Here is a 23,674-nt window from a genome sequence, read left to right as displayed (position 1 = left end):
TGGCCCTGTGACATATCACACCAATAGAAGCTTCAGCCTGGTAGGGCAATGGAATGACAAGTCTTGGCCGCCATCTTGGAGAAGATGCCCTGTGAGAATGCGACACCATCCTCTAGGTCCAGTGTACGTGATAATCATGTGAGACATTCTGAACTTGCTAAGTAGAATACAGAGTCCAAGAACCAAGAGGTTGAAATAGGCATGATCTTGCTCACCATTATTCCCAAAGATCCACTTGGGGAATCTGTGCTTTGCATTCTTGAAACTCTAGGCTTTACATATCTAGAAGTCCTGACTCTCAGAAGGGGCTCACTAGGAACATAGCCAGGGTCCCATTAAACTTCAAGCTGTGTCTGAATCCTGGTAACTTTAGGTTGCCTGTGTCAGGAGTCCAGGAATCCAGGAAGGAACCACCAGAAGTGCAGGTGTAATTGACCTTGATCTTCAGGAGGAGGTATGGTTGCTGTTATACAACGAGGGCAAGAAACAGATTTGGCCCCCACGTGATACAGTAGTCTCTCATTACTCTCCAGCCCAAATTTGACAAGAAAGAGACAAGTGTAGCAGCCATGGCTTGAGGATGTCATGGTACTAGGGGCTCAGATCCCTCAGGGACGGAGGTCTGAGTCCCACACCAGTAAGCCACAGACCAGCAGAGGTGCTAGCCAAGGCTGAGGGTCCTATGAACATATACTATAAGAGTGAGATGATGAGTACATCTTGCAGAGTCAAGACTGCTGTGGCGGGCGATACAGTTCCGTCCACTGGCTCTCTTCCTCTTGTAAGCTCCCTTAGGAAAGTGGATCAACCATAATCCTGGGGCATCTGCTTCTACATGGGGGCGAACCCACTAGACCAAGTGCATGAATCTGAACAGCACAAGGGAAAGACAGTAGTAGACACTGTGATGGGCTGCCAAGAGCCCCTTCTAGTGCAGGCACCCATTCCCTCAGCTACTGGGGGTGTCTGGGTCGGGGGTTGATGGCTCACAGATGAGTCCCTTTCCTGACTTGCCCTCCACCAAAGGAAACTGCCTTTCTCTGGGGGCAGCCTGATCCAATGACGAGTGTTTCTGAGGACACGAAGATCTGGCCCCTTTGCCTCCATCAGGACACTCCTCAGGGGCCACCCCAGCTCCAGAGTTCCTGGCAGGTCTCTATCAAAACTGTATTGCATTTCGACTTCTCCCTCTGCCCTACCTTGCTTCTCTCATCCTTGCCGGGTTTTGTCCAAGAGCGCTCCCCAATAAATACTTTGCATGAAAAGCTCAGGGTTCTGGAGTCCATTTTCCAGGAAACCCGACCTGCAAGTGGGGAAGTGAATATTCAAAAAAGAGATGATCAAGTTCGTTTGGCTCAACTATCACGCTTTCAAGGAAAGAAATGAAGTTCAGAAAAAATAAAAGGTTTATGCTAAGCCAATGATTAGTAGTTTCAAATGGGAGTGCAATAGGACCCCAGTTTCACTACTCGGCTCGTTGTTCTTTTCTCTCCCATCTCTGTGGGCTCTAGGCCTGTTTCCACTACTTGCTTGCTGTGTGACCTTGAGCAAGTTACTAAACCTCTCTGCGCTTCACTTTCTTCCTCTGTAATATGAACCCCCTCAGGGTGTTGGAAGAAATAGAAAAGATACTGTACTTAGAGTCCTTTGAGGATAAATAGCTTAAGATATCATGTCAAAGACTCACGACGTCCTGAATATGGAGCCACTATTTTTAAATATGAAACGTCTTGATTTCTATCAGCTTTGCCTTTATAGCACATCCAGCTCTTGTCCTTCTGCCTGCACCCACAAAAGCTTTTATGGCAGGGAGTTCTATGGAGGGGAAAGAGAAATCAGAGAGGGGACTAGATAAGTAGAAAATCCTCCATCTGCCTCCCCCGGGTGGGGGAGTGAGGGCAGGGTGAGGGGACATCCCCGGGGTCCAGGATTGGAACATGCGTGGACGTGGCTGGTGTTCTGCTGGAGAGAAGCTTGGCCTCCTCAGGTGCTGTGGGAAATGTGGTGTGTGCCTATACCACGTCCGTGTCTGGGGAGAACATTGCTGTTGGAGAAAGTGACGGACCACGGCCAAGCTTAAACCCCAGGTGAAGGGAATCTAAGGAAAAGACGGGAAATTGGCAACTGAGCCATGACTGCCTCATAATTCTAATACTCACTCTTGTTCCAGACACTTCATCCAAAAGGAGACGCGAGAGAAAAGGAAGATGTGCCGTTGTGAACTCCAAAACAATGCATTCTCTGCCCTGGAAAGGAGAGGGGAGGCCAGACCCCAAAACCACTTGAGGAGCCTATTGAAAATGCAGATTCCTGACTCCCAGGGATTCTGGTGGGGTAGGGTCCAGGAATCTGGGGTTTTGTTTAAGCAGCTGCCCAGGAGATGCTAAAGCGGATGATCTCTGAGCGAGCCTTTGACAAGCACTGATTTCATGTCTCCTGGAGCCAAACGGGCAGCAGCCACCATGGTAGGAAGCACCTCCAACTCAACCACAGGGTTACAGGCCAAGTCAGTGTCTCGTCCCCTGCCAAGCCAAGGTGGCCCTTCAGGGCCCAGTAGCGCATCCAACATGGTGGCCACGAGTCACACAGACCAGCAAGCGTGTGAAATGCAGCTGGTCCAAATTGAGAGGAGCTGCGAATGCAGCCCAGACCCTGGATCTTGAAGACTTGGTATGAGCAAAAGCATGTAAATGATCTCATTAATAATTTTTGACATTGGTTACATATTGAATTGACAATATTTTGGATACATAGCATTAAGTAAAATTACTATAAAATTAATTTTACTTTTTAAAAACTTTTTTCATGAGTCTACTGGAAAATTTAAAACTACATTTGCAGCTTGCATTTGTGGTTCCCAGTCAATTTCTCCTGGACGGTGCTGGTCCACAGAATCCCTGCCAGGGAACACCACCGCCACCCTGTGCCCAGCCTGCTGCTGCCCCCAAGTGAGAGGGTCCCTTTGGAACCCTGATAATGATCACTCTCGTGTCTTGTGTGCCAGACATTGCACTAAGTGCTTTAGCCACGTTCTCATTTACCACTCACAGTCACAAGTATCACAGTCCCCAGGACTCAGATAAAGTGTCCCCAAGGCTAACCTGGCCTGACGCTTATGGTGAGATAATGAAAATGCCCTCCTGTCGTGTGAGTGCTCCACCTACAAACTCCTGGAGATTGGGGCCATTTCTTCTTTTCTCTCTCTCTCTTTTTTTTTTTTTTTTTTTTTGAGGAAGATTAGCTCTCAGCTAACATCCACTGCCTATCCTACTCTTTTTTTAAATTTTTTTTTTGCTGAGGAAGACTGGCCCTGAATTATATCTGTGCCCATCTTCCTCTATTTTATATGTGGGACACCTGCCACAGCATGGCTTGATAAGCAGTACATAGGTCCACACCTGGGATCTGAACCAGCAAACCCTGGGCCACCAAGGCAGAGTGTGCAAACTTAACTGCTGCACCACCAGACCGCCCCACCAGTTCTTCTTTTAACTTTGACTTCCTAGCACAGTGCTGCACGGAGTGGAGAACTCAGTTGACCAAATAAAGAAGGTGGAGACAGGTGAAGTGACTTGCCCACTCCCCGGGTCACACAGCTAGCAGGTGGCAGCGCCAGGATTTGAACCTGGATCCGTCTGTGAAGCGCATGCCTCTTAACTGTCACCCAAACCAACTCACAGGTGGCTGCAGTGGACGGGCGTGTGCAGCCAGGGGACCCCACTTCTACAATTTTCCTGCCATTTCTTTCCTCTGTGGGATCTACGACCAACAAGTGTGCAAATAGGTTGATAAACACTGAAGCTGGTCCTCGTCAGTGACTGATGCAAGAGCACGTGTGAGAAACCAAGCTACCCGCGAAGGTGTGGCAGGTGGGACCGAGCCCACTGCCCTGCAGCCCCTGGGAGCCTTGGAGCAGCCAAGGTGCAATAACCGCCGCGGACACCAGGGGGCAGCGTATGACCGCCGTTCCTCGGTCCGCTCCCGTCTTCAGAGCCTCAAAGCAGCTTTTTCCAAGCGAGCGGCTGGTTGGTTCCACTTCGTTGGATCTAAGTCACCGCCTTTGCCACTTTTCCCGACAGAATTTCCTTGGAGTGATACAACTGAATTTAGTGACATAAAGGCCCACAACAGCTGGAGTCTGAGCCATTCTTAGTGGCAGGAAAATGTTTCCCTCGCAGCCCCGACCACTCCTAGAAGGAGTGTAAAATCATTGATCGCCAGCCATCCGTGGGCAAGAGACGCCTGCCTTCTGTCCCCAGGGCACTGAGCCCTGTCTGGGACGCCGTTACGTTTCTCTTCTGCCTTTCTCCTGCCTTTCACCTACAAGTAAATAATTTCTGTTATAAGAAATGAATCAAGGCCATCAAATATGAACCTGGAGTATGAGATGCCACTCACAGGAGCTCCGAGTCCCCGACCTCCTGGACATTTGCACGTGCATGTCCCCCTGACCCTCAGCATGGCCCACGACGGCTCAGTCTTCTCAGCCTGGCCCCATGGTGCCCTTCCCGCCACCTGTGTCTGGCAGCCTCCCCCCAACCCAGGCTGCCCACCACCTTGTTCTGCTCACTGTCACCTCCTTTCCCTGCCCATGTGGCTCCACCTCACGGGGAAACCCCATTTCCCTCTCACCGGCCAATCCAGCTTTTCCTGCACATCCAGGCTCAGCTCAAGACTCTCTCCTCCCTCGGAGTCTCGACTCTTTTGGCCCCCCTGGCAGCCCAGTGAACAGGCAGATGTGTGGGCTCTGCCTTCACCCCAGCTGAGCATCTTTCCTAGCTCTGTCCAGACAAGCAGGGAGCCTTGGCCACTTGCCTTAGTCTCTCTTACCTTCTGCTCTTCAAACCACCGAGTTTCCTCATCCCTGGACGTCCTCTGGGGCACACATGGTTGTCACCATGGCCTGGCCCTGCCTGTTCCTTTGGGAAGGCAGCGGTGCATGCTCTGGCTATACAGATTTCACCTACATCCAAATTGGAAAAGATTACCTGGGCAGGAACACAGGGGTCCCAGTGCAATCAGTTCAGACAGCCAAGGGAGTAGGGGAAGGGGGATCTTGCTAAGTCCTACGCCATCTGGGGTAAGCAGGATAAAGAGCAAACACACCTCGTCTGATCCTTACAACCCCTCCATCGGTGGAGATCATCCACCCTTAACAGATGAGGAAATAGAGGCTTGCGAGGGTTAAATAACCTGCCCAGAGCCACTCGCTCCTCCAGGACCTGCAGCTCGAACATGCAGGTGGATTTCAAAGTTCATCCTTGTCCCACTGTAACATGGCTCCTTGCACAACTGCTCACACCCTTGTCCCATGGAGGGGCTGACAAATGGCATCCCATTTGTGCCTTCCAAGATGAAGGAGAAAAGAGATGATCGATGCACAAGGACACCCTAGGAAATGCCAGACTGGATCACTCCAGGGACATGGGCAGCCAGAATCAGCAGAGGGGCCAGCACTGTCCTGGGTCACCTAACGGGGTGGTGCCCTCTGGACTCTCTGCAGGGGTGGTCACAGCTGTGGCCTCCACACCCGCCTCTGCATCTCAGGCTGCCCAGGAATCGCCCTTGTTTATATTCAGCAACAAACAAAGACGGTGTCTTGGGTTCAGAGAAAGGGAGGTCACAGCAGCAGCAACAGATGTTTCTCTAAAGAAGTTTCATATGGATTCTAAAATTTAGAATCCCAACAGCATTTGAACCAGGATCCCCATCTCCAAAGATACTATTTTTTACCTAATGTCCAATCCCTACATTACCCTTTCTAAAAGGGAAACATTTCCCATGTGTTGGGTCCACCCGTTCTTTCCCCGTAGGTCCAGAGGGCAGATGGGGCCACAGGCTTGGGCTCCTCTGAACTGAGGGGAGGGAGGAGTGGGTGTAATTCCTGCTTCCACCACAGGGTGGCAGTAGCAGCACGGGATGAGGCGGCTGAGACATTCACGCCCGCCCTCTGAGAAGCCACTCAAACGCCATCCAGGCTGGCTGTTCCCCCTGGGGCCCTCCACACGTGCGGTGAGAGGAGTGTGTAGGGAGGGAGAAAAGGGGCAGGCCAATCTCAGGAGTTGTGTCTGATGGCTGAGTGTTCTGGAAATATCCCTCACCTTCTTTTCTCTCACAGACGTGGGGAGCTAGAGAGAGCAGTGGAGGGTCAGGAATTTTTCACTTGCCAACGCTGTGCAACAGAGCCCGCCTTTGGACTCTAAACTCCAATATCCAGGTCTATTCTCACTGCAAATGGGGCTCCCTCACTCACAGGAGCTATGACTTCTAGACTGGGCATGGCTGACCTCCTCTGACCGCCCCCCTCTCCTTCTAAAATGCTCCCCAAAAGCACACCCCTGGCATACCTGCTGTCTCCTCTCAGGGGCTGGTCCTCAGGATGGAGCCCAGATTCCTTCGTCGCGTTTCAGAGCCTGGTCCATCTGAGCCTGAGTCTTCGCTCCTACCAGTCCCTTCCGTCCACCCCTTCTCCAGCCAAACTCATCTCCTTCCTGCCCCCACTCCCCTGGGGTCCACTTTCCCATCTCACATCATTTTCTGTACCTTCCTCTGCCACCTCTTCGTCTTCTGAAAAGACACCTACCTGGTCCCAACATGTCACTCATATCCATGGAGCCCTTCCCTGACATCTGAAATATTGATATGTACCGTTTGCCTGGGGCCAGCAGCATCACACAGAGTTAGCTCATCTCGTCCTCGCTGACCCAGCGAGCTCAGCCCCCTGTTGTCTTGTTTGACAGATGAGGACACTGAGGCACAGCAACGTCGACTTGCCTGAGGTCCCACAACTCATGTAAGCAGGCGGGGGACCATAAACCACCACCTCCGTGTAGACTAACACATCCTCTGCCTCTGAACTCTGACTGCCTCCATGCTCCTCTGTGACCTCCTGGGACTGCGTCTTGATCCCCAAACAGGAAGCCTGGAGATGACAGTTGAAATCCTGGCCCAGGCATTTGCTGGCCGAGTGATCCCAGGCAGGTGGCTTCACCTCTTTCTCTTCGTTTCTTCATTTTCAAAATGGTAGTGACATAATAGGATTGCTGTGAGGACTCAAGAGAAAAGATGAAGTGTCGCGGGTGTAGCCGAGTCTGTGATGTGGTAATTATTCCTCCACTTCACCAAAACCCCCATAGCCAGAAACTCAGCATCAGTCACTCTGAAAACAGCAAGAAATGCAGCCAGGCCCCAATGGCTTTGTGAGTTTCCAAATAAACACTAACTCAGAAGGATGTGATTGGAGACAATGAAACTATGGAGAACTGAAGGATGAAAACTCCCTAAGAAATGTCAGTGAGGGAGGGCCCTTTCTTGGCAATACCTCCCAGAGGAAGCAAGTCCCAAAGCTCTGCCCGACGGGGACCAGGTGGAAGGAGCTGGGGTTCAAGTCTCCTCTCATTTCCAGAGAGCGCCTCTTTCTGAGGGACCCCATTTGCCTTCAGTTTGCCAGCCTGCAGCCTGGGTGCAGAGTGTGCCAGCTCACAGGACCCCACGCCCCCGACCCAGCCCATGTGCAGGGAGCAATTTGACCCCACACCCTTAGCTAAAATGAACACGACATCCAACCTGGCTGAGCCATTCTCAGAGCCTCCCCAGGAATGTCAGAACCAGGACTGAGACAGAATCAGTCTCTTCAGGCAATGGTAACTCTCAGCTGACAACCTGGGCACTGTGGGCCACCAACTTCCACCACCCGGGCAGAGCCCATCTGCTGGGAAACATGCATGAAGAAAAGGTGAAGAAAAGCAGGAAATAAAGATGGAGAGAATGTTCCCAGAGCTCCCAGCCATGCTCGGGCTCTCAGTTGCAGTCTTCCCGCGGGAGGATACTTTCTTACAATGAATGCCTGCCCACCACCAGCACCCCTAATCTGGCTGCCTTGAATTGCTCTCCACCACTTGATGCCCGTGAAGTCCTGGCTGCTCCATCGACCTATCTAAGGCTGGAGGCCCCACCATGCCATGGCCAGGAACTGCTGGACACTGGTGGCCTCGTCTGCAGCCCCCCCTGTGTCCCACCACCCTGAGATGGTCTCTGAGAGCAAGGACAACCCCTTCCCTGATCTCGTTCCACACGAAGATGAAGAACAGAGATGCGAATAGCGCTGGTGGTACCTCTGCCGTAAAAGAGAAGTGCCCTATGCATCCCAGGGGTTAGTGGGCGAGCTCCTCTTGGAATGAGCTAAAACCCGCTACTTCCTGGGATCCCCACTGTCTGGGTGGACTGGGTCACCTCAAACCACCGGACACCCAACTGGAGCTGTGACTGGGAGAAGAGAGGAAGCCACTGCCCTCCCACCTTACAGAGCCACAGGCTCGCAGCCTCAGGCACGTTCTCCAGGCCTTCACATCAGCCCATGAAGCCCAGGGGACTCTCTCCCCTCAAGCCTCACCTACTACTGGGCCTTGAGTACCCTGCTCAGTCTCCCTGGGGACCCCCACACCCTTCCTCTGAGAAAGGTTTCTCCTCCTCAGCACCCCTGCTGCTCTCACAATGCTTCTCATCTTCTCCTGGAATTATTGCATTTTTTTCTTTCTTCCCATCGGGACTGAAGGGTCCTTAAGACAGGGGTTATCTTTTGTTCTTTTTAGACACATTGGTAATAAGTACTCAGTAAATACTGTCAAATTGACTTTTCTCTTCGAAATGGCATCCATCACCCCCCTTTCCTAGCATTTCCGTTCTGCTGGATCCAAGGTCAGGATAGACACAGCCTCTCCAGCTCACCTGCTCCTTGCTGTCTCACCCGTCCACCCCAGCTCTCTGGTTGGATAGTTCTGGAAGTCCCGAGGCCTCTGCTCATGCTCGTCTGTTCTGCTGCCCAGGGTTGAATGCAACAAATCCAAGCAGGGCATCAAACCAGACCAGCTGCCCCTGCAGCTGTAGCCTGTGGGGCGAAGGGCCATTTGGGGAGGCTGTAGGGCACAGCAGTGTTGACATGCGGACCCTGTGTGATGCCAAGTAAAGAATGCACGGGTGGGCCTGGGAGTCACGGAAGGCTGGGGGTGCAGGACCGGCCAGGGGGCTGGTGGCTCTGAAACGGACAGTGAGGCACAGGATGAGGGGTGGAACGTGGGTGAGGCTGGATGGCTGGGATCTCTAGGTAGCCCATTAGCATGTCATGTTAAGGCTTGCTGTGGTGGAGGCCGGCTCCAAGCGTCTCCATCATAAGCGGCCCTGTGTCCCCTGGGCAGAAGCTCCACACCCCCAGGCCCCGCCCACCCCGGCCTCGGCCTGTCAGCCCCTCTGATCCTCCGCAGTGAGGCTTAAAGCTCCAACCAGGTGACGTGGAGGGTCCAGAAGAAGCATCAAACACACTGTCCTCGGGGACTTAAGGCTCACGACCCTCCAGCCAGTCAGCCCTCCCCAGAACCTCAGCCGCCTGGTCCTTACGCCCCCTTCGCCCTGCCACAGCCAAACCCAGGGCGCACACCTGCTGGAGGCAGAAGAGAAGCAAAGGCGACAGGAAGCACTTCCATCGGACCAGATAACTTCTGGAACCTCACGAAGGGCACCGCGGGGCAGCAATGACGGGCGGACCCGCCCCCACTGCAGGCGGCAGCATCCTCCTCATCCTCCCCGCCAGCGGCTGTGGAAGCGAGTGTGGGGTGGGGTCCGCGACAGTGACGGGAGAGCAGGCAGCGCGGTGAGGATGGCACGGAATTGCTTCCGCCGCTGGGATCCTGGGGCCCTTTGCCGTGGGTGCCCACCCAGCCTTTCCTGCCGACGCTTCCGCAGCCAACAGCTGCTCGCTTTTCGCTCCGTGTTTGTGCATATTCACACATGACCTGCTAGAGCAAGCTGCGGTTCTGAAAGACTGGGTTAAACAGCAGGACGAGGGAACATTAGTTAGCAATCCTGAGCCCTTGCACGCTCTAGGACCTGGGCTAAGTGTAGACGCACGATTACCCATCTTGTCCTCACCAGCTTATGGTGCATGGTCCTTTATCATCTGATGCATCCTTCTGCCTCCGGGGGAGCTCAGGGACCCAACTGCTGGAGCAGCACCAGAGTGCGACCTGGTCGGTTCCCCAGCCTGTGCTCTGTTGACTCCACCTCCAGCGCATGTGCCTCATTCATTGCACATCTCCATTATCACCCGTTGACCAGTAGCCATCCTGCACTTAGCAGCTTTCTACTACTCTCCCGCCATTATCTTATGCTGTGTGAAAATCATTAAGATATTACAGATACACAATATCAAGGAAGGAAAGATGAAGGCCAGCCTGCAGCTAAGAGGCAGGAAGACCTCAGCACAGAGGCAGTGGTCCCATCTCCTGATCCTCTGTCACTGGTCATTCATTCTCCGGCCCACACCCACATGTTTTTAAAGAATTTTTAATGACAGAAAAATGCTCATCATTAAATGTTATCTGTAAGAGGAAGACCCAGAACAAGATCACGAAATGTTAACGGTAGTTATTGCTGGGTGGTTGGATGACAGATGACTTATTTTCCTCTCGTCCTTTCCTCTATCTTCCACAAAGAACATGTATTCATTTTATAATAAGAAAATAAATTTTATTTGAAAAGAAGGCATCACCAAAAAGACTGGGCGTAAGCACACCAAAATATTAAGAGTGACTGTCTTTGCACAGAACTGTATGTTTCTAATCACTAAACTTAGCTCTGGCTCATAGTCTTGAATTCTATAGAAGATAATTTATCTTAAATTCTAAATACTTGAAATATCCAAAGAACAAGATTTGTGATAAAATAATTGTTAAGAAATGATCATCTGCTTTCAAAACCAGTGAAATAACTGAGGGTGAATTTGGCGTAGTGTCCTGTGAAGTTGGATAGGGCTGGTCTTTGAGCTCAGCTCTCACCACAGCATCGGAGACCAGGATGCTCTTGACCTGCGTGGCTGGGAGTGAAGATTGATGGGAGGGTGGAGCTGGATGGTGCAAATCTATTTGCCTATGTGTGTATACATGATAATAAAATGTCTTGAAAAAAAAGTCACTCTACTCTTTTTCCTCTTTCAGAATTGGGAAATCTAAATTCTAACATTACTGTCTATCAGGACCCTGTAATACCCTAGACATTTGGGTAGAATACTGGCCTCGGTATTGCTTCTTTGGACTTTTTGATTCCTCTGATGTAGATCTGAATGAAAATACCTTTTAGTGTTCTGTTCTCACTTCTGAGGACCCTGGCCCAGGTACACAGGTCTGTCTGCATTGTGAGTCAAGAACTGACAAGCAGGCAGACTGGCTGGCGAGTAAGGGCCCCCGTGCATCCCTCTGGAAGGGCCTCTGGTTCCCGGGAACCCTCCGTCTTCCTGCACATCGTGGACCTCCTTTCCTGTACTCCAGCTGTGTGGAGTCACTGCCTGGGTAAGGGGAAAAAAATAACAGCAACAACGAACACTACTGTTGGGTCCTCACTGAGCGCCACATGTGCTCAAGTCCTCCTCACGACACCTCTGGGGTAGACACTATGATAAACCACTTTTGCAGATGAGAATACTGGGGCTTAGAGGAGTATGTAAGAGTCATATCTAGCTGGTGCAGGAGGTGCCAGCCTCCTGTCTCCCGATGCCAGCTGAGGCCAGCCCTACTCCAATGAGCTGGCACCTCATAGCTCCAGGCACATCTTGCTCTCATGCATTCTCCTTTCTCAGTTCTGGACTTTTCCAAGGAGAAGCCCCTTGTTGTATAATAAAAAATTAGGGGAGATTTAAAAATCCTTGAACTTCCCCAGTGCCTTTGTTATTCATGAGCCCCTCAGGTACCACCCGAGTTTATGTTAATGAGGTGACTCCTGGTGGGCCCCTAGAAAGCTTCAGGATGGGGGCTGGTTGCCAGGGGAACCAATCAGGTGATCAGAGGGTGGGACTCTGAGCCAGCCTGATTTCTGGGGAGGGGGATGGCTAGAGATTCATTCAGTCAATCGTGTGGCCAGTGATTTTATCAATTATGCCTACGCAATGAAACCCCACTAAAACCGCTGGGCACTCAGACTCAGTGGAGCATCTCAGTTGGTAGACACATTGATGTGCCCAGAAGACGACAGGCCCTGACTCCACAAGGAGGGGCACAGAAGCTCTGTGTTCAGGACCCTCCCAGACCTTGCCCTACGCATCTCCTCATTTGTCTGTCCCTGAGTTGCATCCTTTATAACAAAACTGTAAATATAAGTATAGCACTTTCCTGAGCTCTGTGAGTTGACCTGAGGGGGTTGTGGGAGCCCCTGAGTTTGTAGCTAGTCAATCAGAAGTGTGGGTTGGCTGCGCATATCCTGAACTTGTGTCTGGCTTCTGAAGTAGGGACAGTTTGAGCCGAGTGGGGTCTGTGCTAACATCACCATCTGAGTGGAGAGGCCAGCACTGAACTGCAGGACACCAGCTGGGAAGGGTGTCAGAGCGCCTCCTTTCCTGTATCCCCTTCGCACTCCTTTGAAGGGGAAACTCTGTGTCTGAAGGAAGCTAGAATCCTAGTGCACGTGGCCGGCAAGGATGGATTAAAACCAGCTTATTTGTAAAAACCTTCCTTCTGGCTCCATGTTAAATCCACTTGATTTAGGGTCGCCTCAGAACACATTTCAAACCAGCTGGATCGTCGCCATCGCGGAAGCTGCCGGGTGTTCCGTCAGAACAATGGGCAGTGACACTGAAGCCTCTGGAACTGCACAGTCAGTGAAGGCACCCCAGGTCAAGGCAACCTAAGGAAAGATTGTTCTTTGACCTTCTGTCTTATAAGTCAATGGCACGTTCTGTCCTCCCAACTGCCTTGGAGGCTCAGGAGAGAGTGTTTTTTGTCACTATCCTATAGACGGGACAGAGGTGGGTGAGAAAGGGTCCCGCCGTGACCTCAATTCAAGTGACTCATTATCTACCCTGGAGGGGAAGGAGCTCGGATGGGCTCCTTGGCTTATGTTCTTTGCATGAACTTCAGGGGAAATAGTTATCGTGATGTTTCATGACTTCATCTTTGGAAGGATGTAGGTCAAGTGGGAGGTCTCCAGGGGGTCTGGGTTTATGGAGCAGCGAGTTTCTTCAGAGCAGCAGGGTTAAGAATGGCTGTGCGATGACTCCGTACCTGTGGCACCCAAGGTGCAGGGGGAAGAAATCCCTTCTTCAGGAGACTGGAGGCAATCCTTGAGCTGGGACGTACACACTGGCCTATTTTGTTTGTTAGCCAATATTATTTCTCTGGCCCACCTAGTCCGCTTATTGAAAAATTACCTCTGGGCAATGCATCTAGGCATTTTTTAGGTAAACATTTGGGGGTGTCAGAATCATCTTCAAAGGAAAACGCATGTATTTCTCGCCTTGACTCCCTGGGGACACAGCCGCAGCCCCCTTATCTTGGTAGTCGGCGAAGCAGCTCCATTCCTTCTCTTCTGCCCCCAGAGCCCTGGCTCACCTCCAGCTCTGAGCCTCAGCGGGGGAGGAGAAGAAGGGAGGTAGCGAGCTGCTTGTCTCCATCCAAACAGCAATGGAATTCTTTGGCCTGGCTGTTCAGTAATCCTCTGCCAGCTGGCTGCCTCCTTTTCCTCTGGGAATCAGTGAGTCACACCTCCACAGTGCATTTGGCCCTTGCAAGCCCTGAGGGCTGGAGGCGTGCGTCTGCCAGCTCCGAGAGCTGCAGGCCAACTTCTGAGCATGGATCACGTCGGGGCTTAGAATTTCTGTGTGCACGAGGCTTCACAGCTGTAGGGGAGGAACGCGGGGCTTGGTTCTCTTCCCGCCTCCCCTGCCCCTGACCTCAGAGAAGGTAAACCTCCGTGTCCTGAGCTCTCCAGCTGTTGTCAGGGCGGGAGCAGAACACCAGGACGGATGCACTGGGTCGTCAATATCACCAAGCATGTATTTGGGGGTTTTATTTCAATGGCTTGGGCACGGAGAACCAGGAGGGCGGTGATTGCTGTGATATCCCTTTTGCTAATGGCATTAGAAGCAGATTCCAAGGCTGGACCTTTTTCAAAAGCGGGGACAGGATAGGGTGTTAGCTGCCTCTGATTGGAGTGAGTAGACAGTCACTTTAGATCGAGCTTGAGCAAGAAGCCCCATTGGATGTGAGTAGCACAGGAAGAGAGTCAAGTCAGTCCACGCCTGCTCCCTACCCCCGTTTGTTCCTGCTGTATCGAGCAGCAGCTGCCTCTCTCCCAAGGGGAGGGCTCGCGGGTGAGGCTGGTGCTCCTTCCAGCTTGCCTGGCGACTTGCTGGGCCTCCTTTCCCTTCCCGCCCAGCCAGGCCCGGGAAGGCTCAAGCAGAAGGGAAAGTGGGAGCGAGAAGGAGGTGTGAGCCGAGCCCCGCAGAGCTGTGGCAGGTGGGAAGCAGAGGGAAGAGTGGGGGAATTAGCCTGTTATTCATTAAAATAGTCCTGTCATAGGAATAAATAACCCATGCATTCTTAACTGGGAATTCTCACGAAGTTTCTTGCTTACTTGGTAAAGAGCCAGTGAGGGACAGCCCTGTCTATCAGTCTTGGTCCTCCCCAGCACCCCACTACCATGGGCGTGCTCAGCCCTTGCAGGGTTGGCTGGAGCCCTCACTTGCCCACTCGGGCTTCCCTGGAGCAGGAGCAGGGCGGCTCTGAGCTCCGTGCCATTCCAAGTGAACCACCTCCACTCCCCTACCCACCTTCATTGCCAAAAGGTATTTCTAAAAGTTATTTTCCCTGAAAAGAACAATATAATCCCCCACATGAGTCTTGCCCCTGGTAAATCCAATCCAGATCCTGCAGGAACGTAACTGAGTATTTACTCCTGAGCCTCATTCTGCTTCATGCTGTTCCCTCCTATCTTCTACTCCTTTCCTCGCTCTCTACTCATTCTAAAGGCCCAGTGCAAGTTCAGCACCAGATCACCCTGTGTCTTCACAGGTCCATCACCATTGAATTCCCTCAGCTTCTTGACCTCATGTACCTTCCACACATCTGTCTAAACTACCCTCATGCCTCCTTCCTTCCCTCATTTCCAGAAGGACAGGTGTCTGTCTCATGGTCCAGTTAGTTCAATGCTTGCTCTGTCCACTAACACCAACCACCCCTCTCTTCTGCCTCTTTCCTATGGGGTGATGAACACGATCAAGCCTCTTGCATTAAGGAAGGGAGGGAGGGAAGGAAAGAAGGAGAGAAAGAAGAAAGAAAATATGGAAGAAAGGAAGAGGTAAAAACTACAAGAAAAATCCACCTCTCCACCCTTCCTTGACTCACTGTCTCCTTCCTTTCCTTTGGAAATAGTGTATTTCATACTCTCTGAGGTTCAGTGTGCATTGTCCCCACCTGGGTTACACTGCCGAAATTGCGACGTGTCTTTTCGAGGCTAGGAAGCATCAGGTCATAACTTAATTGCGGTGTTTTTTCTTTCTTAGTGGGAACACGGAGCACCACGTGGCTGAGCAGTGATGGCGTCTTGGATGCGATGGAGGGGGCGTGCTATTGAAAGAGGCCGCTCAATTCCCCTTGTGGGTGTTGTTCGATCCTCAGCTATTGGGATCTGTTTCTGTTCCCAAACACCCCACTGAAAAACACTTCCCCATGCTCACCCAGGGGCTCTGAACTCTGAAAACCAGTATTCTTCAGTCCATGTTTTACTGGACCTCCATGATTTTGACAATGTCGGCCTCCTGAACTTCGCTGCCCTCTGTTTCTAGAGCACACCATCTCTCCTGCCTTCTGACCTCCCTCTCCTGCTCTGGCCAGTCCGCCTCACATGTGCCCACCCTTTCTCTTGGTCCATGGGGCCAGTATGCCTTGAGGATTGCTCCCTAGTCCTCCTCTCATTCTACACGGGGGCCCAGTAATGGCGCTTCATCTGTCTCTTGTGTCCCAAAGGCTCCGGAGTCTGGGTCTGTGCTGGAATCTCTCTTCTGGGCACCTGCCTGTAGTATGTCTCTCTCTGTCTCTTTTCAGTCCTTAAACCGGAGCCTCTCAACCTGGAACCATTTTCTCCCCAAGGGACATGTGGCAATGTCTGGAGACATTTTTGGCTGGTACAACTTCGGGGGGGGATGCTATGGGCATCTAGTGGGTATTCGCCAGGGATGTCACTAAATATCCTACAGTACATAGGACAGTCCCCCACAACAAACAATTACCCAGCCCCAAATGTCAGTAACACTGAGGTTGAGAAGCCCCGCCATATGCCCTTCAGATGGATAATGCCCCACACTGACTGTCCCCTTGAACGTCTTCCCTTATGGCATGCCATTGTATTCTGTGCTCATGTCTGTCCCTCCCACTGGGCTGCAAGCCTATGGACACACTGCTTTATTCATCTTCCTGGATCCAGTCCCTATCAAGGGATCTGAATGGAGTATTAGCTCTCCAGGCAGTGCTGTCAAATTAGTGGAACACCTAATTATTGTCTGTCCTATATTCTCAGATAAACTGCAAATTCTCTGAAGTCAGGGACGAGCTTAACCTACCGCTGGGCGTGGAGGAAGGATGGAAGCAGTGTGGGAAGAAGTGTAAGATTTGGGGACAGGTGAGAATATTTGTAGGACTAAGATTCCCCGCCTCTGCTGGGTGAGCCTGGGCAAATGCCTGTGGCCTCACAGTGTACGGAAAGGAAAAATAAAGTCTAAAAAGAGTTCAGATTCTACTATTATGTCTAAAAACTGTAAAGAGGTTGTGTAAGTAGGTAGAGAAGGCATAAACTAGATCTGTGCAAAACGAGATTTAAAAACATAAAAACTAATATTAAAGATGAACCCAGATTGTATTTGGAATAGTAAATATACTACAAAGTAAAACCGAAGGGGGAAAACTGCCAAGAAAATAAAGAGAGAACCCCTGGAGGAAAAAAGGATGAATAAGACATTTTGGCAGTGGGTTAATTTTTCCAACTTACTCTAGCATTCTCCCATTCTGTTCTTATTTGTAATACAGAACATCTTTGAATTCCAAAAATTACTCAAATCTTTATGAAATACCAAATGGATTGCCGCTCTGCCAGTTTACCTCAAACTGCTTCCTCCACAGGAGGCATCTTTCAAAAGAAGTTGTGAGCTGGAGCGCATGCCACTCACACCAATCGAAAGGAGTCTGGTCACACACCTCAGTCCTGGGCGTGGCCCATTTCCTCCTTTCCCCTTCTATTAGCCTCATTTCTCTTATTTGTCTTGACTGGCTCAGCCGCCTGCATCTTTGTAAGCTTAAGCTGATGATTTGTACCCAAAGCAGAGGATACATTCATATTTTTTCTAATGTTTTTTCTGAATTCATTTGGACACCTTATGTGAGGGATCTAGCTATAAAAGCAAAGAATTTTGGGTTTATGGGAGGAAACTCTCCCTGTGAACTAGAAAAGCATGAAGCATCTCAAAGACTACAGAAACCGTGCTAGAGGAGAGGGAGGGAGACACCATCCCCCACAGGACGGGAGTTGCCCTGGTACATGTGCTGGGGCCCCTGTGCGTGTGCACTTGTGTGTGTGTGTGTGTGCACTTGCACAAGCGCCGCACCCACCCTTGTGCCCCTGTGACACTGACAACCAGGACCTCCTGTCCTTCCCAGCAACAACCAGTGCCCTTGGTTGGTGGCTCAAAGGGCACTGGCTACTACTCAGAAAGAGGAAGGGAGCCTTTTGGAGGTTTTATGGTCATCTGGTGGATAATACTGCAAGCTGATGAGAAAAGATAAGTGAGAAGAGCTTACATTCCTGTCTGAAGTCAGTTACTGCAAGCCATCTAAAAGTAGGCTCCTACCACATTAGATTTTCTGTGAACGTGCGTTGGGGTATCTCTGAAACAAGAGGATGATATGTAAAAGAAGGACAAGTTGTTAGACGTTAAACCTTCTGCATGTCCTTTCTCACAGAGTTTAGCTACAACAGGCAAGCCTCCACCACCAGCAGGGCTATCAGCAGCCTCGTCTCCAGCTTCGCGATGAGGAGTCTGGGCTCAGGGCAAAAGGGCACTCAGCTTGGACGTGGGAGGTTCTGGGTCCAAATGCAGGCTCTGGATTTTTCCAAAGAAAGCACTCTTTCCATTCAGCTATGAATGAAACAAACCAACGAAAAACTTCAGTACAAAGAGTTTTTTATTGACATTGTAAGAAACATCGTTCTTTCTCTTTGTTACAAAAGGACTAAGTGGTTCTGAAAGCAAAGTCGAGTCCATCTGTGGCGGGGCTGCAGCCCCGGGCTTGAGGTGGGCGCGGGGGCATCGCTCGGGCTGGAGGCTCATCCGAGGAAGGCCCGGGGCCGGCCACGTCCGAACACTATGCCTACAATACTTAAATGTATTTACATGTGTTTCTTTTAAAAAAGGATTACACGTTTTATTTTTTAAAAATCTAAAAAAGGTGAAAAAAATGAACTTGTATTTTTATCTTACACATTTGCAGGATACACAACAGTAACTTGTCAGAAGAGAACATCCTCCTATCAGTTCAAAACAACATGGGAAACCAGGTTACAAGACAGCTCAGACTCTGCGACAATCACGTGCTCTCAGCCGGGGAGCGTGCAGCCTCGAGCTCTGATTGGGCAACACCAACTGGTCCCTCGCATCGACAAGATTAACATAAAATAAGGCACATACATCGCAAGAATCAAAACTCTGTGGCTCAAGAGGAGGAGCCACTGTGTGAGGAACAGGGGCAGTCCAATTAGTTTTCAGAAAATAAAACAAAATGGTTTGACAAATAAAAACACATTTAACACAGATGTTAAACAGCAGTACCACGTATGAGCCTGTATTAAAGACGAGGACGTGACACCAGTGAGTGGCACCATCTCGCTAAATGCATGGGTCAGAGAAGTGGAGAGAAGGGTGGAGGCTGGGGGTGTGTCCCACCACGGGAGATGCCAAGTCTACAGAGATCCGTGTCCAGACAGGACACTTCAGAGTGGCCCCAAGAGATCTTCCTTCCACTGACTGTCATGACAGATCACTGAACTCCTGGAAAAGTACCCTTTCTTCTTCCATCCCTTCTCTCCTCCACCCTTCTGAGATTTCCATGTTGAGAGAAGCTACATAGTGAGCTGAAGTATGTCTCCTGCAAATCTAAAGGCAGTAGTAAGGAAAACAAGTACGAAAAGAAAAAGTAGAGAAAGGAGGCAACCCAGAAAATGACCTGAAAGAGCGGAGGCACAAGATGACAACAGTGCTCATCCCAGTCGCTGCCCATCCTTCCATGTAGGGCCAAGATGAGAAGGGAAACTAAGGTAACTGAGAAATGCGGGTCACGTCTAGGAGTACTGCTGGGGAAAGGACTCAGGCAGAGGACCCCGACTGGGCCAAACCACAAGAGCTGGCAAGCTGAGTCCAGGACCTGGCGATTTTGAGGTTCAGGAACAAAGGAGGTTCAGGGAAGGGATCACTGGTTCTGTGACTAGATGATGACCTGTTTGAGGAACACAGAAAAAGCCTTGCTTTTTCCATTGAAAAGTGGTAGAGACGCCACTCTACTGAGCTCAGATCAGTTGTCTTTTGCTTTTGGGTTCTGTTCCAAGGCGGACACATCCTTGGATCTAAAGGAAGGTGCCGCCTGTGGGAGGAGGGCAGGAGAAACCTCAGCGTCCCCTGCTGATCTCAGGAACACCGAATTGAAAGCAAACCTGACTTTCTTGGCCACAAAGTCCTAAAGGGCATGTCAACCTCCCCACTGAGATTCTTGGTCCAAATGAGAGCAAATAAACATGAGAAAACTGGGCTGGTCCTAACATTCTTTCTATTATCTAATATTTTACTTTACTTGATTTTGTCTTTCTAATACTAGTTTAAGTGGCAGGAATAAAGGGAAAAAGTCAAACAACCGACTCATGAATCACTCTGGATAAGTCCAATGCCAGGGTCAAGGGGACAGAATACAGCAGGTAGTCTGGGGTGTTAATATTTTATTTTAATAGTTTACACGTTTAAAAGTAAAATGCTGGACAATCCACGTACTCTGTGCACACACAGTATGTCTTTTATGTGTATCAATGCACATGGGAGTAGCTGTCCTTCTCAAATTTTTAAATGTTTTAACCCAAAACAAAAGTCCAGATGAAGTCCACATTAAGGACTAAAACTGCATAGAACATTTCACTTCTTAAAAGGATGCAGCATTTCATAGATAGGCTGTAAAAAGAGGCATCCACACAGCTACTAACACCCTCCCAAGTGCTCTCAAATGCTAAAAGCGGTTAAAGCAATTTATTCCCAATATCACTGTATGTGAGCTTTTTCTTTTCCAACTAAGTTTTATAAATCCCCTACAATAGGGCACTTCGAATAGAAATACCCCTTCACTCTAGTAGGATGTTAACGACATAGCTGGCTGTGGGGTTAAGTACCCATATACTTAGAACTATATATATAATCAATTCTCAGTTATCAATGATAATGGGGGAAGAGATGGAACACATCAACAAATACAGCAAACTCACACCTATTCCCCAAGCTACTTCTACCCTATAGCTTCAACCTACAATCTACCGCACTTCTTATCAGAAGAGATGAAAGTAACAACGTGTCTGAGTGTCACAGTGCCCTCCCCTCTCTCCCCGGAGCGCTGAACAGCACTGAACATTCATTAAGACAGAGGGAGATGGGCAGAGGATATAACTAAGGACTGACCATATAGACACACCCACGGAGAGCACACTTATGGACAGGAAGAATTTTAAACCCAAACTGGGAGCAAACGAGTTCACTTGCAAGAGCCCCAAATTTCCACTGTGCGCAACTGTTGAAAGTATGCTCTGAACTGAATTTGGGGTGGGGAGCATGTCCAAAATCCGTTATCTGTGCTACACTGCACTCACAAAAGATTCTTCAACTCACTATCCACGTTCTGATCCTTGTGTCCAATGTGGGAATTAAAAAAACCACAAACCAAAAACAAACGTTGAGCATATGTAAAGGAAGATTCAAAAACTGGAAGCGTAACCCCTTGGTCAAAAGCACACCAACTCCTATTTCCTCTGAGTGACAGAGGAACATGTCCAATCCTTTAGTCTGACCTCTCTTCGAAAAGAAAGAAGAACATTCACTCACACATTTACACTGGTTTACTAAAAAGTGGGGGGCGGGCTTACAGTTTAAAAAAAAAAAGAGGGCGGTTCGAGTGAAACAATACTGATTCAAAACTGAAATGGAAGACAGTTTCTCCCTAGAATACTTTAGGGCTTTTCAGAGTCCTTTTCCATAAAAGGAATATACTTGAAACACATCCCAGTTAGGTGAGATGAGAATGCTAAAATACATACAGAACTAAAAAAAACAAACCAGCAAAAATTGAGTCCATTTAATCTTTTAAACTCCTAAAGTTTCACGTTTCTTGGCAGTCCTTTTTCCTAACGCCTATTGCATAACTGCAAGGAATTTGCTCTCTTCCGCGAGGGAGGTCAGCAAAGAGCTCATGTCCCCGATGGCCATGTTGGTGGTGCTCAAAGACAGCGCTGGCAACGGGAGGGACGCTCGCGGTGTCGTGAGGCGGGAGGAGCTATGGGAAAGGTTCTGAAGGATGCTGGGGCTCAGAGCTCCTGACATCAGGCTGGCGTGGTCCCCGTCGTCTATGATAGCGTCGAAATCAATCTGCACCCCTTCCAGGTCATGGCTGTCGAGGCTGTCAACTGTGCTTGTCACCTGGTTAGCACCTGGGGAAAGTAACTCAGAGTTTTCGGCGCTGGCCCCCTGGAGCAGGCAGTTGGCTTCTGAAATGGAGAATGAACCAGTTTTTATGTCCTGCTGACTGAAGCCAACGGTTTGGTCATAGAACTGACCAGAGTAACTCTGCACGTTAGAACAGAGCTGATGGGGCTGTCCTTGCATCTCCATCTTGATGCCGTTCACCCTGCAGGTCTGACTCGTGTCACTGAGCTGTCCTTGCTGCAGAGCGAGGCTGCCCCTTGGCACGGCCTGGCGCCTGCTGCCCCCATAGCCGGCACATGGCTGGTAGCCCCTGACAGCTGCCAAGCTTGAGGGCTGGCTGCTGATGCTGAGAGGCCCTGGCAGGCCGCTCTCTGGCCCTTGATAGACGTTGAGGTGTGAGGTAGCACTAAGCTGCCCTAGCATCTGCTGCCCGGGGCGGCCTGCCCCCTGCTGGTGCATGCTGTCGCTGAGCAGCTGAGGACCCAGGTACCCCTGTCCCATGGGGTCTTGGGTGGGCATGCCACCCACTGTGCTGCCAGCTGACTCGTTGGGCCCCACCGACAGGCCAAATTCCGGCTGGCTCCCGCTCCCTCGCATGGTGGTGCTCTTCAGCTTTGTTGCTTGAACCCCAGCACCACAGGCACCATCGAGCAGGAGGCCAGGGCCACCGGGCTGCCTGGGGAGGCAGTTCCCGTACTGCTGGGCCTTATAGGGCTGTTCATGGAAGGTGCCGCTGGGGCTCCCCAAGTGCTCTGGGCCACCGTAGGTGCCACCAGGCTCCCCAAGGGCCTGATACCCCCCAGCTGGGCCGCCCCCATTCCTCAGGGGGTTCTGTGGGTGGCTGCCCGCGGTGTTGTACAACCCGAAGGCCCGAGCCTGCTGCACCGTGGCCCGCTGGCCACACTTGAGCTTGGAGGACGACAGGTCGGCGCTCCCCGAGCTGACCTCGTTCCACTGGATGGGCAGGTCGGATTTGCTGGCCTCCGCGCAGGGCTGCTCCAGCGCGCGGTACTGCTGGCCGGCATGGCTGTCTGGCAGCCCGGGCGGGTCAAAGTCGCCGTGCCTGCTTCCCAAGCCGGGCCCGTGGGGCACTTTGCTGTCGTCAGACATGGCGCTCTGGAAGTGTTGCTCATAACCTGCTTGGTTCTGGGAATTTAAATACTGCACCACGTCATCGGGCAAGAAATCCTCATCGTTCAGGTTCACGTCGGCGTCCATGGTCAGGGACTCCAGGGTGACGTTCTCGGTAATGCTCGGAGGACAAGGCGACAAGTGGAAGTGGCGGGAGGGGCCCCCCTCGGGCCGAGTGTAATTCTGCAGCACTAAGTTGCGCTTTTCGAGGGATGGAGGCAAAGCCGGAGGGTTGAAGCTGTTCAGGCTGTTGAAGCGCTGCACCCTGGGCAGGGAGAGGGTCTCCGAGGCCGTCCGCACCGGGTCGCTGGCTCTTCTCCCACTGTTGCCCAGCGCGTCCTGGGGCAGCAGAGGGCGCCGGCCGTAGCTGTGGGCGCCCCCATCGCTGCACCTCCGCGGAGGAGGCACGGGGGGCAGGCCCCCCGCGGGCTCCCTGCCCTCCCCGAGCAGGGCCATCCTGGTCTTCAGGCTCATCCTCTCCATGTTGGGCAGCGGCGTGGGCGGTGGCCCGCCGGTGGCGGCGGCGTACTTGGCCTTCAGGCGGTACTGCTGGGCGGGCGTGAGGCTGAGCAGGCTGGGCAGCCCGTCGCACTGGCTGGCCTCGCTGGACCGGCGCGAGGCGTCGGTGGAGATGGGGTCGTAGGAGTCGGCCACGCTCACGTTCTGGGGCCGCCCGTCGGCCTGCGAGGCCTCGCTGGATCTCCGGCTAGAGAAGCAGGGAGAGATGCCCGAGGAGCGGCGGCTGCTCAGGTAGGCGGAGCTGATGGTACTGGTGCTGCTGTCCCTCCTGTTGAGCATGTTCAACATGGTGATGTCCACACCAGAAAGGTCGCTTCTGTTCGGGAGAAGGGTCATGGGCCCACCCAAACTGCAGCTGGTACTGGGCTGTGTGCCTGGAGAGAAAGTGAGGGAGAGAGGGATCCACGTCAGGATGACTTCAAACAGGCCTGGACAAACTGTAAAGGGCCAGGTCCTATTTTCCATTTCCCTGGGCCAGGCGTGTCTGTC

General features: G+C 51.3%; 1 protein-coding gene across 4 annotated transcripts in view; it reads right to left on the bottom strand.

The window, feature by feature from the left end:
* Positions 1–17,983: 17,983 nt before the first annotated feature.
* Positions 17,984–23,674, bottom strand: part of GLI3 (GLI family zinc finger 3) — a 264,358-nt gene continuing 258,667 nt past the window's right edge. For all 4 annotated transcript variants that reach the window (XM_070504496.1, XM_070504497.1, XM_070504498.1 and 1 more), the window contains one exon: positions 17,984–23,559. In XM_070504496.1, coding sequence (XP_070360597.1) covers positions 21,245–23,559 — 2,315 coding nt within the window. In that variant the 3' untranslated portion in view covers positions 17,984–21,244. The remainder of the gene's footprint in view (positions 23,560–23,674) is intronic.

The sequence above is a fragment of the Equus asinus genome, chromosome 1 (genome assembly GCF_041296235.1).
Source record: "Equus asinus isolate D_3611 breed Donkey chromosome 1, EquAss-T2T_v2, whole genome shotgun sequence".
Lineage (NCBI taxonomy): Eukaryota > Metazoa > Chordata > Mammalia > Perissodactyla > Equidae > Equus > Equus asinus.
This window is presented reverse-complemented; position numbering and strand designations above follow the sequence as displayed.